This window comes from Oreochromis niloticus, linkage group LG20 (assembly GCF_001858045.2).
Source record: "Oreochromis niloticus isolate F11D_XX linkage group LG20, O_niloticus_UMD_NMBU, whole genome shotgun sequence".
Taxonomy (NCBI): domain Eukaryota; kingdom Metazoa; phylum Chordata; class Actinopteri; order Cichliformes; family Cichlidae; genus Oreochromis; species Oreochromis niloticus.
In genome coordinates, this window is record NC_031984.2 from 5746805 (window position 1) to 5764280 (window position 17476).

A 17476-nucleotide genomic window follows, 5' to 3' on the forward strand; every position below is an offset into this window, starting at 1 on the left:
CTAAATTTGCAGTGACACTGACACAAAGCTCAACACTGAGGGGCTTCCCATCGATTTTTTATTTTTTATTTTTTTATTACAAAGCTGTATTTAGTCACTTGCCACATGATTAAGTACACCTGTCTAGTGCCTTAATTATTTGATTATTTTTGATTTTATCAGAAATTGTCCAGTACGTCGTTTATCCTTTCAATTTTGGAGAAAGTTATCCCATCCAATTCAACTTATTTTTATTTATATAGCGCTAAATCACAACGCGCTTTATATTGTAAGGTAGACCAAGGGCGTCGATTTGGCATGGACGGAGGGGACATGTCCCCACCAATAATTTGATCGCTTCTTGTAAAAACAAACAAACAACAAACCCGATAGAAAGAAAAAAAAAAGATCTGTCAGCGTCTCAGTCACCCAGCGGTGCAGAAAGAGTTAAATTACGTTCTCTACTGGAGTCCGACCTCATGTGACAAATATGGCCAATGTGATTGGCTGAGCCTTCCAGCAGTGTTGCCAACTTAGCGACTTTGTCGCTATATTTAGCGAGTTTTCAGACCCCCTAGCGACTTTTTTTCTTTAAAAAGTCGCTAAAAAAAGACGTGAAAGCGCGTATCGCTTTTACTCTCAACAAGCAGTGGGTGCTGTAACACAGTCAGTTCTTCTTTTACTCTTTTACTCGTATGCTGTTTTGTGGATCACAAGGTTTAAAACTACTTATAAACACACACACACACACACAAAGTAACTCCACCAGAGTGCCTATTTCGGGTCACTTTTGCCAGTCCAAGCCCGGGTAAAGGAGCAGGGTTGGAATTGTGACATTAAAAAAAACAATAATTGCTAAAAGAAATTTAATTTGTAGTTCTAAATAAACTCTAAATGGATTTAGGACGTTTTTTACTCACTTTATGTCTCTTCCACGATGTTATTTCTCTCTCCAACAACATAGGTTACAATTATATTAGCATGACCAATTATGCAAATTAGGTGATGACGTCATTTAGCGACTTCTAGCGACTTTTAGGACAACCAATAGCGATTTTCCTTACTGAGGAGTTGGCAACACTGCCTTCCAGGGAGCTCTGTTTAGTTTCAGCAGCGGCAAACCTGCGCTGAGAGGAGGACGGCAGCAAAAAACAGGAAGAACGTGCATATAAGAAAGTATTTTTCAAAAGAAACCTGTAAGTCAATTAAAGCCAAGCTCACTCATAAAATGTGTCCGTCATAATAACGTTACAGGCTATTCTAGGCTTTGGCCCACATCAGTCTAAAATTGTATGTAACTGTAACCCAGTGAGTTTACACGACTCAGTAATGCACTACAACATGTTATTGTTAATTTTGATTCATCATTACTCTGTTAATCACAGAGTTGAGCTAAAGTAAATCAATAATAAAGGATAAATAATATAAATATAAAAATAAAACCCCAAAGAGTATATTTAACACCCCCTACTGGTTAGGAGGTAACAAGCCCCGCCTTCCCCTGCTCTGTACCGTCACTTGTGCTCAGACACAGAGAGAGAAGGAGGTGCACGAGACCATCGCTGATTTTCACCGCCAAGCTTGTTGCTGGAAAATAACTATTAACTCGATAAATTGAGCAAATATCCATACTGGAGATCTGCATGGACCTTGGAGGAACGGACCTGATCTGTTGTGAACATTTTGGACTTTGAAACCATCGCGGTGAGTCGGAAGCTGTTAAGCTAACCTTGAAGCTAAAAAGCTAACAAGAAGTTAACGGGAATATAATGGCCCAATTTCAATGTTGTAGATCTGCACGGGTGCGGGTGAAACGGACAAGATCCTCTCTGAGAGTTGAACATTAGAAGCGTGCTGGTGAGTTAAACTGGGACTGGGCGAATCAGGCTAATTGAAAGCTAACTAGCCTAATGCCCATAGCTGTAGCTGACCACGTTTTCACTGTGGGAGAACACACGGGGTTTCTCACGGAGTTCAGCTACTTTGAGCACTCAGCTTGTGTGCTGATGATGGTTTAGTATTACTTGTTGAATATTAAATGCACTAAAATAAGATGATGGGATAAGTTAATTTTGATCTTAAAGGTTATGAATCTATTTTATTTTTTTGTTACATTTGATGCTTGAGCGACATTGTATAGATATCCCTGCATATTCTTATTGTGCCAATGCCTTACCACATACTGTAAAACTACAGCCTGTGGGCTTTTGTATATTTTTTGGTAATTTTATTATGTACATTGAGTGTAATTAACATATTGCTTCATTGCTATGCAGTGCAAAGCAATGCTCCTGTAATTCAGTTAAAGGGGCAGTACTATAAAAAATAATCTACCATAGTTCATGGTTTATTTCTGATAGAAATGTGCACCTTGATGATAGAATAAGCTGATTGTGATTTAAAGATTGCATTCATGATTAAGATGCACTGTAGACTATAGTTAGAAATTAGAATTAATGTTTTGTGCTTGTTTTGTTATAGCACTTACATTATTTACATATGGCCATATATATCATTAGAGTGTGAATTGAATTAGTAATAGCCCTGTTGTTTACAGGCTAGGTTTTTTTGTGGGATCGTGAGACCTGGATTTCTTCCTGACGAGGAAGATGGCGAGCCTTTCCCTTTGAACCGAACCACAGCCATTCCGAGTTGGCCCAGAAGGGCAGGTTGCTCTTCTCTCACGAACAATTGCAACAGTGCGGTAGGACGAAATCGCACCAATCACAGACTTTTGACCTTTTGGATTTGACTCGACTGAACACTGACTATTAAGCCGGCAAGACTGACATATCTGAGCTCAGATAAGATTCTGATTGTTATTATTATTGCTGTCACTGTATATTATCTCGTGTTTTCATTCCTGTTTATGAAGTGCTGTTAACTTGTTGCTAAATAGTTAATACAATTCAAAGCAACTTTACCTGTGGCTCCAGTCATTCTTCTCCACGCAACTCACTTTATCCCTCCTACGAATCTAGCTATTGGCCCATTCTCTTCATCTTATTTTAATATTCCCTACCCTATCCTGTACTTGGCTACAGAAAGTGGCGAGCCAGCCAGGAGGGTTTGCAGAGTTATTAGCCCATCCAAAATTTGATAAAACACTTAAGAGTGCCTGGAGCTTCACAGTGACTTGTTTTTTTTCTCAACTACTGGTACTTTTATGTGTCCTAACAATGGACGTTGTGAAAACAGAGAATGTTAAAGTTCAAAATGCTGTTTTGGTCAGTGGTTTAACTAACACAGACATTGATAAAGAAATAATTGAGTTCTTAGAAGCTTTCGGTCCTGTCAGTAGGCAGATTAAGCTACCAACTGGTGGTCAGATTATTGTGGAGTTTCAACATGAGGCTACTGCTAAAGAACTAGAGAAAAGATATTTGCCTTATGACAGACCTTGCACTGTGAAACCAGAAGTTGTCTATCACATTCGAGACCTAGCCAGTGCGTATAGCATTGAAACCAGCGCATCAGCTACTGTAACTTACCTGTCACAGCTTAAAGATGTGGCAGCACGAAGCAACCGATCGTTTAAAGACCTTTTGATGGATGAACTAGCCAAAATTGGGGAGTCATTGGGAGGGGATGTCCACACAGCTGAGCCTTCCACTGAACAAGAGCCAGTGCCCCACAGTGATGAGGCTGTACCTTCTTCCCCTTTAACACCCAATAGCGACCATTTAAGTGCCTTGAATGATACTCACCCACCTGCAGAGGCCGAGAAACAAACCCCTCAGATTCCCCCCAACATTTTAAGCACACCTGAAGTGCAGCGAGTTATTGTAGAGCACATTGTTAAGAGCAGTGAAGTCGTTCCCCCACCAAACTTGCAACACAGACTGAAACCTTTTTCAGGGAGAGTTCCACATCCTCCTTTCGAAACTGACTATGACACTTGGCGCAGCAGTGTCGAGTTTTGCTTGACTGATCCCTCGCTCACCGAAACTCAAGTTGTGCGAAAGATTGTTGAAAGTCTTTCACCCCCTGCAGCGGACCTGGTGAAAGCTCTTGGGCCAAAAGCAAGCCCCAAAACTTACCTTGAACATCTTGATTCTGCCTACGCAACTGTAGAGGACGGTGACGAACTTTTTGCTCGCTTCTTAAACACCAATCAAAATGGAGGTGAAAAACCCTCACATTACCTGCAAAGATTGCACACAGTGTTAAACCTAGTCATAAAAAGAGACGGAATTGCTTCTAGTGACATCAATAAACAGCTCCTGAGACAATTTTGTAGAGGGTGTTGGGACAGCTCACTGATTACAAACCTTCAACTTGAACAAAAGAAAGATGACCCACCTCATTTTGCGGAGCTACTTCTCCAACTACGCACCGAGGAGGACAAACAGGCAAGTAAAGCAACCCGCATGAAACAACATTTGGGGATCCAAAAGACTCGTGTGTATTCTAATGTGCAAACCACATGCTCTCAAGGTAGGAGCGATTATGAGCATGAAATGGACAGCAATTCGTCTGATCTCCAGAAGCAAATTGCTGACCTCAGGTCTCAAATCGCACAGCTTAGAGCTGACAAGACAGAGAAAAGATCAAAGAAACCTCAAAAGGAAGCAAAAAAGAACACAAGTACCAAAACAAAGGACAAGCCGGAACAGATACCACAAATCGCTGCAGTGTCAGCCAAACCCAAACCTGGATACTGTTTCAAGTGTGGGGAAGATGGTCATATCGCTTCCAGCTGTAGTAATGATCCCAACCCAGCACTAGTAGCAGCTAAAAGGAATGCCCTCAGACAAAAGCAGCGAGACTGGGAAATATCCAGACCAGTCCATGAGTCCTTTAATTTAAACTAGAAGGAGCCCCTGTCGCGGGACAGATGGGTGCTAAATCTGAACAAAGTCCCACTAAGAAAATGACAACAAAAGCCCAATGTGAAACAGCTAATGTTCACTCAGTGACTAAACTTCCCAAAAGACTTGTGGGTAGAAAATGCACAGCCAGAGTTGTTATCAACGGCGTTGAATGTAGTTGCTTGCTCGACTCAGGCTCTCAAGTAACCACTATTGCCAAATCCTTCTATCAAGAACACTTACCTGATCATCCTATAAAACCCATCAGTGATCTCCTAGAGGTCGAAGGTGCGAATGGTCAGACAGTCCCCTACTTGGGATACATTGAGACGAGTATCATGTTCCCCAAAGATCTCGATCAGTCAGAGCTTGAACTATCTACTCTTGCCTTAGTTGTCCCTGACATTCGCTCAAACTCAGACACACCTCTACTAATTGGCACAAATACACTTGACCCCTTATATGAGCATCTTTGTGAGAGCACCTTACCTGACTTTAAGGTACTCCCTTATGGATACCAACAAGTGCTAAAGGCATTAGCATCCAGAAAAAAACAAACAGACAGTGGCAAGATAGGCTTGGTAAAACTTCGAAGTAGAACCCAAGAAGTCCTTCCTGCAAACCAAAAGCTACTACTGGAAGGTTTTATGCATGCAAGTCACGCTAAGCCTGAACAGTGTGCACTTATTGAACAGCCCACTACCGGCTCCCTACCTGGTGGTGTGTTTGTAGATTGTTGCCTTATATCTCTGCCAAAACACGGTCCTTATAAAGTTCCTGTGTTGCTGAGAAACGAGACTAACCACGACATTACATTGCCCACTAACTGTGTAATTGCTGAGTTAGTTGCCCCTGATTGTGTCATGCCATGTCCTGAGCCTGAGAAAGGTGACCAAAAGGTGTCTGCAATGTGTAACTCTCAGCAGCAGACCTCAAACTCAAGGCCTCCTCTCAGTTTCGACTTTGGTGAATCACCACTGTCTGAAGAGTGGAAAGAGAAGATAACTAAAAAGCTAAACAGTTTCTCCGATGTTTTCTCACACAATGATCTTGATTTTGGGCATGCCACACATATAAAACATCACATCAACTTAAAAGACGAAACCCCCTTCAAACAGAGATCTCGCCCGATTCATCCCCATGATTACGAGGCAGTTAAAAAGCACTTACAAGCCCTCTTGGATGCAGGCATAATCAGAGAATCTGAATCTCCATTCTCATCACCGATAGTGGTGGTCCACAAAAAGAATGGTGATGTGCGGTTATGCATTGATTTTCGGAAGCTTAACTTGCAGACCATCCGCGATGCATATGCCCTGCCAAACTTAGAGGAGTCATTTTCTGCTCTTGCAGGATCTCAGTGGTTCTCTGTGATGGACCTTAAGTCAGGGTACTATCAAATCGAAATGTGCGAAGAAGATAAGCCAAAGACAGCCTTCGTGTGCCCCTTCGGCTTCTACGAATTTAATCGTATGCCCCAGGGAATAACAAATGCCCCAAGCACTTTCCAAAGGCTTATGGAAAAGTGTATGAAAGACATCAATCTGAAAGAAGTGTTAGTCTTTTTAGATGATTTGATAGTCTTTTCCAGTTCCCTTGAAGATCATGAGACCCGACTCATTCATGTTCTTGAGCGACTCCGAGAGTACGGGCTCAAACTCTCGCCCGACAAATGTCGTTTCTTCCAAACATCAGTCCGTTATCTAGGCCACATTGTATCTAGAGACGGCGTAAAGACTGACCCTGAAAAAACTGAAGCACTCAAAACCTGGCCGAGACCCCAAACCTTAAAAGAACTCCAATCGTTTCTTGGTTTTACTGGTTATTACCGGAGATTTGTCAAAGATTACTCAAAAATTGTGAAGCCCCTCACCTCCCTCACAGCTGGCTATCCTCCGAGACGAAAGCATTGCAAAAACCCACCCAGTGATCCAAAGTATCTTAACCCCAAAGAACCCTTTGGTGATCGTTGGGGACCAGAGTGCCAGAAATCATTTCAAACGATTATTGAAAAACTCACCACCTCACCAGTCCTTGGGTATGCCGATGCAAAGCTACCTTATCTGGTACACACAGATGCCAGTACAACCGGACTTGGGGCAGCTCTTTATCAAGTGCAGAATGGAACCACACAGGTTATAGCCTATGCAAGTCGTGGTCTATCCCGTAGTGAAGCTAGATACCCCGCCCACAAGTTAGAATTTCTAGCTTTAAAGTGGGCCATAACTGACAAGTTTCATGACTATTTATATGGGAACACATTCACAGTCATCACTGACAATAATCCATTGACTTACCTTCTAACCACAGCAAAGCTTGATGCCACAAGTTATCGCTGGTTGGCTGCATTGTCCACCTATAACTTTGACATTAAGTACAGAGCTGGGAGACAAAATCTTGATGCAGATGGACTATCTAGGAAACCACATGCCAAACCTGAAGACGATCCAGTTTTTACCCAGGAATGTCAGCGCATTGATAAGTTCAGATCCCATCTCTTGTCTTCAGTCAAAGATGTCGAGCTCCAACTTCAATCTGATACCGTGATGGCAGCCTGTCAAAGACATATGGCCATGGACCAGACTGAACCCTCTTGTGCTCTAGTCCAGTCACTTGCCATGTCTGCAGTTGCCATCCCAGACATGTTCCAAGAAGAAGGCATTGATAACAATCTCCTAGCCTTACCCAGATACACCCATACTGATCTTGTCAACCTGCAAAGAAAAGATCCAGCCATTAGTGAAGTCATCAAGCTGCTGGCAGCTGACTCACGTCCACCAGCCAATACTAAGTCAGAGTCTCACGATGTTCTCTTATTGTTAAGGGAGTGGAAACGTCTTGATCTTCAAAATGACTTGCTGTACCGGAAACGCCAGTTGGGGCCAGAGACCTTGTTGCAGTTAGTCCTTCCTGATTCCTTACGCCATACAGTTATGCTTAATCTTCATGACAACATGGGGCATTTAGGGGTCGAACGCACACTGGAACTCATTCGGTCACGTTTCTACTGGCCAAAAATGGCAATTGATGTCGAAAAGAAAGTGAAAGCTTGCGAGAGATGTGTCCGTAGAAAAGCCCTGCCAGATAAGGCTGCTCCTCTGGTAAATATTAAAACTTCTAGGCCCATGGAGCTAGTCTGCATGGACTTCCTCTCAATAGAACCAGACAGTAAAAACACTAAAGACGTCCTAGTGATCACAGATCATTTTACAAAGTATGCTGTGTCCATTCCAACCAAAGACCAGAAAGCCACCACCGTTGCAAAGAACTTATGGGAGAACTTCCTAGTTCATTATGGCTTTCCAGAGCGACTTCATAGCGATCAAGGGAGAGACTTTGAATCGCGTACAATCAAAGAACTGTGCTCTCTGCTCGGTATCCGCAAAGTCCGAACAAGTCCTTATCATCCTCGTGGCAACCCTGTTGAGCGATACAATCGCACGTTACTCAGTATGCTCGGTACCTTGAAAGACACCGAGAAACACCACTGGCGTGACTTTGTAAAACCACTTACTCACGCTTATAACTGTACAAAAAATGATGTAACAGGCTATTCTCCTTATGAGTTAATGTTTGGTAGACAGCCTCGCTTGCCCATTGATATTGCCTTTGGTTTGCCACAACCAAACAAGCCACACGTGACTCACTCTCAATACGTCAAGCAGTTGAAAAGCTACCTCGAACAGAGCTACGAAATAGCCATCAAAAACTCCCAGAAAGTAGCAGACAAAAACAAGAAACGATTTGACAAAATCATCCGTGAATCCACACTAGATGTGGGAGATCAAGTCTTGGTTCGGAATCTCCGCCTGAGAGAGAAGCACAAATTAGCGGACAAATGGGAGCAAACAGTGTATATTGTTACCAAACAAATGGAAAACTTACCAGTATATACTGTAAAACCAGAAAACGGAGATGGACCCAACAGAACGCTCCACAGAGATCTGTTACTTCCCTGTGGATTTCTCTCACCAACAGAGCATGAACCTGAGCAAGTCACAAAAACTAACAGACCACGCACGAGACAAATTTCAGCTTTGGAAGTTGACTCAGACCAAACACTTGAGGAAGAGGAAGATGAGTTTTATTACCCTGAACCTCCACAAGTGAAAGACAGACATTTTTACCAAGTATGTGCCATACCACCAACACAAGGATTCAAACAAAACAAAGATCCTGTAAATGATAACGAACGATCTAATACATTACCGGACATGACAGACTTACCTGGAAAGGAAACTGAGAACGAAACTGAAACATACTTACCTGAGCAGGAAATTGAGAACGAAACTGAAACATACTTACCTGAGCAGGAAACTGAGAACGAAACTGAAACATACTTACCTGATGGCGAAATTGGAAGTTCAACTAACACCAACTTACCTCAAATGGACAGTGAAACAGACCTACCTCCGACAGAACGTGGAAGTGAAGCAAACTTACGACGAAGTGAAAGTGACACAAGCCTACAAAACAACACACCAAGTGAGTCTGAAACAGATACTCGAAAAGACAAAAATGTTTTGTCGACCAGTTTGTCAGATTCACCGTTGTCAGAGAACTCAACTCATCAACTTTCACCTGAAAGACAAGTTGAAAATGATGACGAACCTGACACCTTGCAAACAGAAACACAGATCAGAAGATCTGAAAGAATTCGCCAACCGTCCCAAAGACTCACTTATCCTCAGCTAGGTAACCCACTAGTAACAGTGGTTAAATCACTCTTTCAAGGATTGAACAAAGCTTTCATCGACTCCCTTGCTAATGATGTTGACTATTCCACTAGAACCATGCACGGGGACGTGCATGAGATTTAAGAGGGGAGGATGTAACCCAGTGAGTTTACACGACTCAGTAATGCACTACAACATGTTATTGTTAATTTTGATTCATCATTACTCTGTTAATCACAGAGTTGAGCTAAAGTAAATCAATAATAAAGGATAAATAATATAAATATAAAAATAAAACCCCAAAGAGTATATTTAACACCCCCTACTGGTTAGGAGGTAACAAGCCCCGCCTTCCCCTGCTCTGTACCGTCACTTGTGCTCAGACACAGAGAGAGAAGGAGGTGCACGAGACCATCGCTGATTTTCACCGCCAAGCTTGTTGCTGGAAAATAACTATTAACTCGATAAATTGAGCAAATATCCATACTGGAGATCTGCATGGACCTTGGAGGAACGGACCTGATCTGTTGTGAACATTTTGGACTTTGAAACCATCGCGGTGAGTCGGAAGCTGTTAAGCTAACCTTGAAGCTAAAAAGCTAACAAGAAGTTAACGGGAATATAATGGCCCAATTTCAATGTTGTAGATCTGCACGGGTGCGGGTGAAACGGACAAGATCCTCTCTGAGAGTTGAACATTAGAAGCGTGCTGGTGAGTTAAACTGGGACTGGGCGAATCAGGCTAATTGAAAGCTAACTAGCCTAATGCCCATAGCTGTAGCTGACCACGTTTTCACTGTGGGAGAACACACGGGGTTTCTCACGGAGTTCAGCTACTTTGAGCACTCAGCTTGTGTGCTGATGATGGTTTAGTATTACTTGTTGAATATTAAATGCACTAAAATAAGATGATGGGATAAGTTAATTTTGATCTTAAAGGTTATGAATCTATTTTATTTTTTTGTTACATTTGATGCTTGAGCGACATTGTATAGATATCCCTGCATATTCTTATTGTGCCAATGCCTTACCACATACTGTAAAACTACAGCCTGTGGGCTTTTGTATATTTTTTGGTAATTTTATTATGTACATTGAGTGTAATTAACATATTGCTTCATTGCTATGCAGTGCAAAGCAATGCTCCTGTAATTCAGTTAAAGGGGCAGTACTATAAAAAATAATCTACCATAGTTCATGGTTTATTTCTGATAGAAATGTGCACCTTGATGATAGAATAAGCTGATTGTGATTTAAAGATTGCATTCATGATTAAGATGCACTGTAGACTATAGTTAGAAATTAGAATTAATGTTTTGTGCTTGTTTTGTTATAGCACTTACATTATTTACATATGGCCATATATATCATTAGAGTGTGAATTGAATTAGTAATAGCCCTGTTGTTTACAGGCTAGGTTTTTTTGTGGGATCGTGAGACCTGGATTTCTTCCTGACGAGGAAGATGGCGAGCCTTTCCCTTTGAACCGAACCACAGCCATTCCGAGTTGGCCCAGAAGGGCAGGTTGCTCTTCTCTCACGAACAATTGCAACAGTGCGGTAGGACGAAATCGCACCAATCACAGACTTTTGACCTTTTGGATTTGACTCGACTGAACACTGACTATTAAGCCGGCAAGACTGACATATCTGAGCTCAGATAAGATTCTGATTGTTATTATTATTGCTGTCACTGTATATTATCTCGTGTTTTCATTCCTGTTTATGAAGTGCTGTTAACTTGTTGCTAAATAGTTAATACAATTCAAAGCAACTTTACCTGTGGCTCCAGTCATTCTTCTCCACGCAACTCACTTTATCCCTCCTACGAATCTAGCTATTGGCCCATTCTCTTCATCTTATTTTAATATTCCCTACCCTATCCTGTACTTGGCTACATAACCATGAATAACGTGTTTTGTAAACTAACTGCACAACAGGCAGCACTGTTACTTATCTCAGTCTCAGAGTAGCATTTCTAATTTTGATTGAAACTGTCAGAGAAAACGGCAGCCTCGAGCAAGCCAGGATATTAGTTTACAGAGGCTGTTAAAATTATATGTCTAACGGTAAAATGTTGGTGACACAATAATTTCATCCTAGTGGCACTGACATATTCATAGGGTTAATTTTTGAGACAAAATATCATGAGGTAGTCATGATTTTGTAGTGCAGTTTGCACTACAATTGTTAGGCTGCTGATGTAAATTGATTAGTGTAGATTTGACAATGAATCTGAATTGACATGTCTCACTTTTTATATGGCACGAATCAATGTGTTATTTTATCAGGTGGCAATATGTCCTAGTGCAGTCAGAGGGGAAAAGCCAGGGCCGAAGGTGAGGCACATCAAGCACAGAATAATTTTGTGGTCATCTTAGATGAGTTTTATCGACAAAAACCACCAGTTCATTTAGTGTTCTCTTAGTGCTAATGTATAAGAGAAGTTGGTGTACTATAACTGAAGTAATCGTGTTAAGATAAGATAAGATTCCCTTTCGTTTTGTCACAGCAGAAAGTGGACAGTGCAAAGTTATATAGCAAAAATTAGAATACAAGAATAATATACTGTACACAACTGTACAGAATAGAATAAAATAGTAGAATAAAATAGAATACAAATGTTATATACAACTGAGTAAAAATACAACTTACGTCTTATTGCACATGTGTGTTTGATCAGCTGCAAAAGTCTTTGTTGTGGAGTCTGACAGCAGTGGGGAGGAAAGACCTGCGAAATCGCTCCATCCCACATTCAAGTCCTTAAAGTTATATTCTTTTATTGTCTTGACTGTATTTGAAGCTATTTTTATTTTTGTATGATACCTGATTTATGTGGAATAAAATCAAAGTAAACTAAAGTCTAAAATACTTAGTCATTTGTTTAATAGTAATTTAACATTATATAATTCACATATAAAACTATGAATTGTAATTTTAAACTGTTTAATAGCATGTAGAATAGCATATGTAGGCAAGTATATTTCTTCTTTTTTATCAAGAAGCAAAGACGAAAAGGAGAAAAAAAAAAAAAAAAAAAAAAGAAACAGGGCGGGGTTCGGTGGTTGAAACACCCGTCCCCACCAATGCCAAAACCAAATCTACGCCCTTGAGGTAGGCCCTACAATAATACATTCAGAGAAAAAACCCAACAATCATTTGACCCCCGATTGAGCAAGCAGTGACAGTGGGAAGGAAAAACTCTTTTAACGGGAAGAAACCTGCGGCTGAACCAGGCTCAGGGAGGGGCGGGGCCATCTGCTGCAACCCGTTGGGGTGAGAGAAGGAAGACGGGACAAAAGTCAGCTTAAATCAGTCATGTGATTTGGAGGTGCAGCGTGTCCGTGGACCACAGAGGGTTAATAACACTCACCTTCATTCCATTTCCAGAGTGTAACATCCAACCACCTGTGTGAAATCCGAAATTCCCATGGTGTTTTTCAAAATGTGCTCTGGCACAATCATAAGCATCGCTTGCTACTGAAAACAAGAAAAAAGCCAGTCTGAGCTATGGGCTTAACCATTTGTTAATGGTGGAGGGGGGGGGGGGGGGGGGGGACACTATGCAATATATTCAGTTTTAGCATTTATATTCACTGTTGACTGTAACTACACTCAAAGTGTTAATGCTATCTTATTTTAATGAACAACACTGTCATATGCAAAACTGGGGTGGCAAGAGATCATTTTAGGGTGGCACTTGCCACCCCATGCAACCCTTCTAGATCCGCCCCTGAACCTGGAGCCTTTTTGATGACTACGTCTAAGGACCTCCCTCCAAGAACCTCCCTCCAAGAACAGCATACCTGCTGGCTGATCTAATAACTCTCCATACTCCCTCCTATATGCATCATTTTGTGCAGCTCTTTCACTGAATCTGTCCTACAGAATCACAATAGCAAGAATAGTTTTTCAAACTGGGAAATATTCCAGTTTAAGAAAATGAAAAACAGAATCAATTATCTTTTAAAATAAACTATAAGTAGCTGTAATAAAATAGCTTTAAACTGAGGCTAATTGTTTGTCTGTAGGTGATAAATGTCATAAACTGTTTTATGAACTGTGTTCATCTGTTAGTCACTGAAGTTCCATCAACAGCATCACTGCTGATGTTTTTCAGCAGCAGAGGAGATCTGTGGTGTGGTTGGCAGGGCTGGCATGTGCCTGAAGTCTGGAGGAGACGACACCAGCTGCATCACCACTGGGGGGCGCTGTTGGTGGTGGGAATATGGGAAATCCACTTCAGTGTAATCATCTGCATTCATGTCATCGTTAGTCTGAAGGAAAAGTGACGTCAAACGTCAGAATCTAAATTAAATGATAACGTTGCCCTCAGTGTGTTGATGAAGCAGAAATGAACAAAAATAATGAAAATATCTAAAACACTAATGCAAAACAAATTAACAGCAGCACTAATAGTAATAATAATAATATATAAAAATAATACCAACTAACAACTGAAGAATTTATTATTAGACTCTTTTGAACTAGCTGTACCTAATAAACTGGGACCAGACAGTCTACATTGACTTTGTGCATTCCTCATCATTAATATTAGCTGGCAGAAAGAGATGATATAGTAAAAATCAAAGAGCTTAAAATCAGACCACAGTTTTACTTTGTTGTGAGCAGAGGTGGAGAGGCTGCAGAGGTCTGTGTTTACATCTCCATCTGGTTGGAGGCTTTTGGTGTAGCGTACACTGAAGACACTCCTGCAGGAGGTGAGCTGCTCTGTCTGTCCTCCTCTCTGATCTCTTCACACAACTGGTTGTCCTGCAGAAGGAGATCAAACCAGCTGATTGATACAAATCAAGCTGTGATGAAGCTCAGGTGTCTCACAATTCCTAAAACTCACCTGTGTGATGTCAGCACGCTCAGATTCCACAGGAGGTCCTGAAAAACATGCAGATCAGAAAATAAACATCAGTCTTTAAGACGTGTTCCACCAAGTAGAACCTGAGGATGAAACTCAGGATCAACGATGATAACTGGCAGTAATCAGTTACTGTTCTTAGTCCTGATGCATGTGCCGCCAATATGAACCACAATAACAGCAAACTAAGAACAGTTCCTCTATATTTTTATTTGATTTTATTAAATATCATTTTAGTTAATTTCACTTTTGCAAAGTTTACTAGTTTTAATTTTAGTTAACTCATAACCTTGATGGACACTTTTATCAGGTTGTCTGTTACAGGAGAATTAGACTAACTATGATTATTTTGTTGAGGAAGAATCTCTGAGCCATGTTCTGTTTGGCTTTTCTGTAAATAATCTGATGAAAATGATATTTTCCTACTAAATAAACTGCATCTGTTGACAGACAGAAGCTGATTTCAGGCATTTTCTTTGCATTTTTTTTTTACTGAATCCTGTTAGGACATAAATCTGTTTCCACTGTGACATTATGAGTAATTTCCTACAATGTGTACTGCTAAATGTTTACTATTAAAACTTGTTTAATCAGGTTTAGTCTCCAGGAAATGAATGTGCATTAGTGTGATGAGCTCTGAAGTGATGAAAACACTGATGTCATGTGTTTCCTGTAGCCTCACCTCTGGGTTTAACGGCTCTCCTCTTCATCAGCAAAGATCCTAAAAAGATGCTGATGACAACGACCAGAACCAGCCGCACATAAAGCAGCACATCTGCAAGAGCTTAACAGAGAAGATTTCTTTGACTCACACAGTGTAAACAGTTGTTACAGCAGTGATGGTGTGAACGTGTGTGTGGCTCCTCCTCCTCTACAGGATTTGTCCTCCTCCTTCTGACCTCAGGTGTTTCCTCTCATAATTGTGGGCGGGGCATATAAAGAGGAAAAGCTGGGCTGTTGGGCCATTTGAGGCAGTGTGCGCGATCGTCATCGTGTTGCTCCTGTTGAGTACTGAATTGTTTTTTTTTTTTGTTTTTTTTTTTAAATGAATGAAGTAGTTACTCAGAAGCATAGAAAGTATTTATAGTTTCACCAAGTTTTCTGTATTAAGTACCTGCTGTTGTTCTTTCTGGTAAAACTTGAGCAGCTCCTCATTCTGCTTCAAACACTCAGTAACAACTACAGCTCCCACAATGCTTTACTCTGTCTGCGTCTGTTACACTGACAGTTGTGAAAAAGCTCTGAAACCAAACAGTGACTAATCACAGTCTATATCTGTCATCTAGCACAGATCTCATGTAGTGCTGCTCTGAGGAAGTCAGCCATGTTCTCTCTCAGCTGCTGACCTGCTGTGGTGTAAACTTATTTTTCATTTATTTCTACAGTTTTTCTGTTTTACTTCCCTAAAAGATCAGAGTGATTCTTCCACAGCTCTTAATGTGTCATTCTTGTGTCGTTCACTCATTAATGGATCTTCAACACATGTAAATCTACATACATATAAAAATATATAACGTACCTGAACTTCCAGAGGAGGCTGATGAAGGTGTGGAGCTTCCTGAAGCTGAGCTTAAACTCTGTGTTGTTGGTGGTGTGGAGGCTGATGAGAGAAACACTGAAGCTGAAAAAGGTCTCAGAGTCCCGTTTGGTGTTGAAGTGGTTGAAGCTGTGAACAATGAAACCATCAGAGTCATAATAAGACCACTTGAAGCAGTTTATATATCTGCATGTGACTGACGTGGTTATGGGCTGTTTGACAGCAGAACTGATGAAACTTGATGTTTCAGATAAATATAACATCTGTAGGTGATTTGAAAGAAAAGTAGCTGCCTTTGAGACGGGAAACTTCTGTCACACCTTCAAAGACAAACACGACTGTTAGCAGAAACTCACCTGCTGTGACAATCAGCTCAAAATCATCGTTTCCATCTGGCCTCCAGTCTCTGACCAAAGAGCACCTGTACCGTCCTGAGTCAGACTGGTTCAGCTGTGTGATGCTCACATACATAATATCAGATGAGGTAACACCTTTGTTTTCATATTTAATGCTGTATCTGCCGTTCTGAGCTGCATCATCAGATGTTTCCACAAGAATGTTTCCATTTTCACATTTTTCCTTACAGAACAGTTTCCTGCTTCCTGAGGAATAAAAGCTGCATTTAACTGTGATGTTTCCTCCTTCCTCTGCTCTGTGGGTGAGAGTTTGTGCTTTGACCAAACCAGTGTTTCCATCCTGAAGTGCTGCTGAAAGGATGAACAATCATTAGTTACAATCTTACTATAGATTAAATGTGACAGGTGATTATTAATTTTAACTGATCACAGAAGTTCAGTTAACTTCATTTTTCTGTTTTTATTTGCAAACAGCAAACTTCCTGTTTTATACACGAACACAAAGCATCTGATGTGGAAGATTCAGAGTTTAAGGTTGTGAAAAAGATACAAAAATGAATTTGGACTTTTATTCCTCTTTGATGACATCATCATCATCATCATCATCAGCTCTTTTTATGTTTGCATGTGAAATGTTTTAGATGTGCTGCTAATCATCCAGAGTTTTCAGGTTTTCACCGCTCACTGTGCTGTTGCTCTTCAGCTCATTAAAAGAAGAAATGAAACAGAGTGTTGTTTCATCAGCTCTACTATTATAAGTTTTGCTTTCAAAGAAGAGTAGAGGAAAAGGACTTGATTACAGGTTCAGCGTACAATAACAAGCTACAAATGAAAATAAAATGGAGACAAATAAGACTTAGAAGAGAGAAAGTGACAGAAATAAGAAGAGAATTTACTCACTGAGGAAGATGAAGCAGACCAAAGTGTGTTTCATCTCAGAGCTCTGATGGTTTAATGCTGCTTCTCTTCTTCACTTCAAACCAGGAACTTCTTACTTCTCTTAATGATGAGCACACACACACACACACACACACACACACACACACACACACACACACACACACAACACACACACACACACACACACACACACACACACACACACACACACACACACACACACACACACACACACACACACACACACACACACACACACACACACACACACCACACACACACACACACACACACACACACACACACACACACACACACACACACACACACACACACACACACACA

The 17476-nt window shown here is 40.9% G+C and overlaps 2 protein-coding genes and 1 long non-coding RNA gene across 3 annotated transcripts in view; 1 reads left to right on the forward strand and 2 right to left on the reverse strand.

The window, feature by feature from the left end:
* The window catches only part of LOC106097464 (uncharacterized), an 84283-nt gene extending 67045 nt beyond the window's left edge, over positions 1-17238 (reverse strand). The window contains exon 1 of the long non-coding RNA XR_003215444.1: positions 17132-17238. This is a non-coding gene — a long non-coding RNA (uncharacterized LOC106097464). The remainder of the gene's footprint in view (positions 1-17131) is intronic.
* On the forward strand, positions 7917-9610 carry LOC112843240 (helicase SWR1). The gene is made up of 2 exons (XM_025901438.1): positions 7917-9048; positions 9127-9610. Exons 1-2 carry the CDS (start codon positions 7931-7933, stop codon positions 9608-9610), a joined length of 1602 nt encoding a protein of 533 aa, XP_025757223.1. The 5' UTR covers positions 7917-7930.
* On the reverse strand, positions 13958-16453 carry LOC109196121 (uncharacterized). The gene is made up of 5 exons (XM_025901470.1): positions 16232-16453; positions 15858-16004; positions 15021-15122; positions 14321-14358; positions 13958-14238 (listed from the first exon to the last, which is right to left on the reverse strand). The coding sequence occupies exons 1-5, from the start codon at positions 16344-16346 to the stop codon at positions 14125-14127; spliced, it is 516 nt and encodes a 171-aa protein (XP_025757255.1). The 5' UTR covers positions 16347-16453; the 3' UTR covers positions 13958-14124.
* Positions 17239-17476: the final 238 nt, after the last annotated feature.

Excerpts from the sequence above, each read along its gene's own strand:
- LOC109196121 (XM_025901470.1), bottom strand. The coding sequence starts at position 16,346 with ATGTATGTGAGCATCACACAGCTGAACCAGTCTGACTCAGGACGGTAC. Across the intron at positions 14,359-15,020 it reads GAGAGCCGTTAAACCCAGAG|GACCTCCTGTGGAATCTGAG; the intron begins GTGAGGCTACAG and ends CATGTTTTTCAG. Across the intron at positions 14,239-14,320 it reads AGCGTGCTGACATCACACAG|GACAACCAGTTGTGTGAAGA; the intron begins GTGAGTTTTAGG and ends CTCCTTCTGCAG.
- LOC112843240 (XM_025901438.1), top strand. The coding sequence starts at position 7,931 with ATGGACTTCCTCTCAATAGAACCAGACAGTAAAAACACTAAAGACGTC. Across the intron at positions 9,049-9,126 it reads ACTGAGAACGAAACTGAAAC|ATACTTACCTGATGGCGAAA; the intron begins ATACTTACCTGA and ends CGAAACTGAAAC.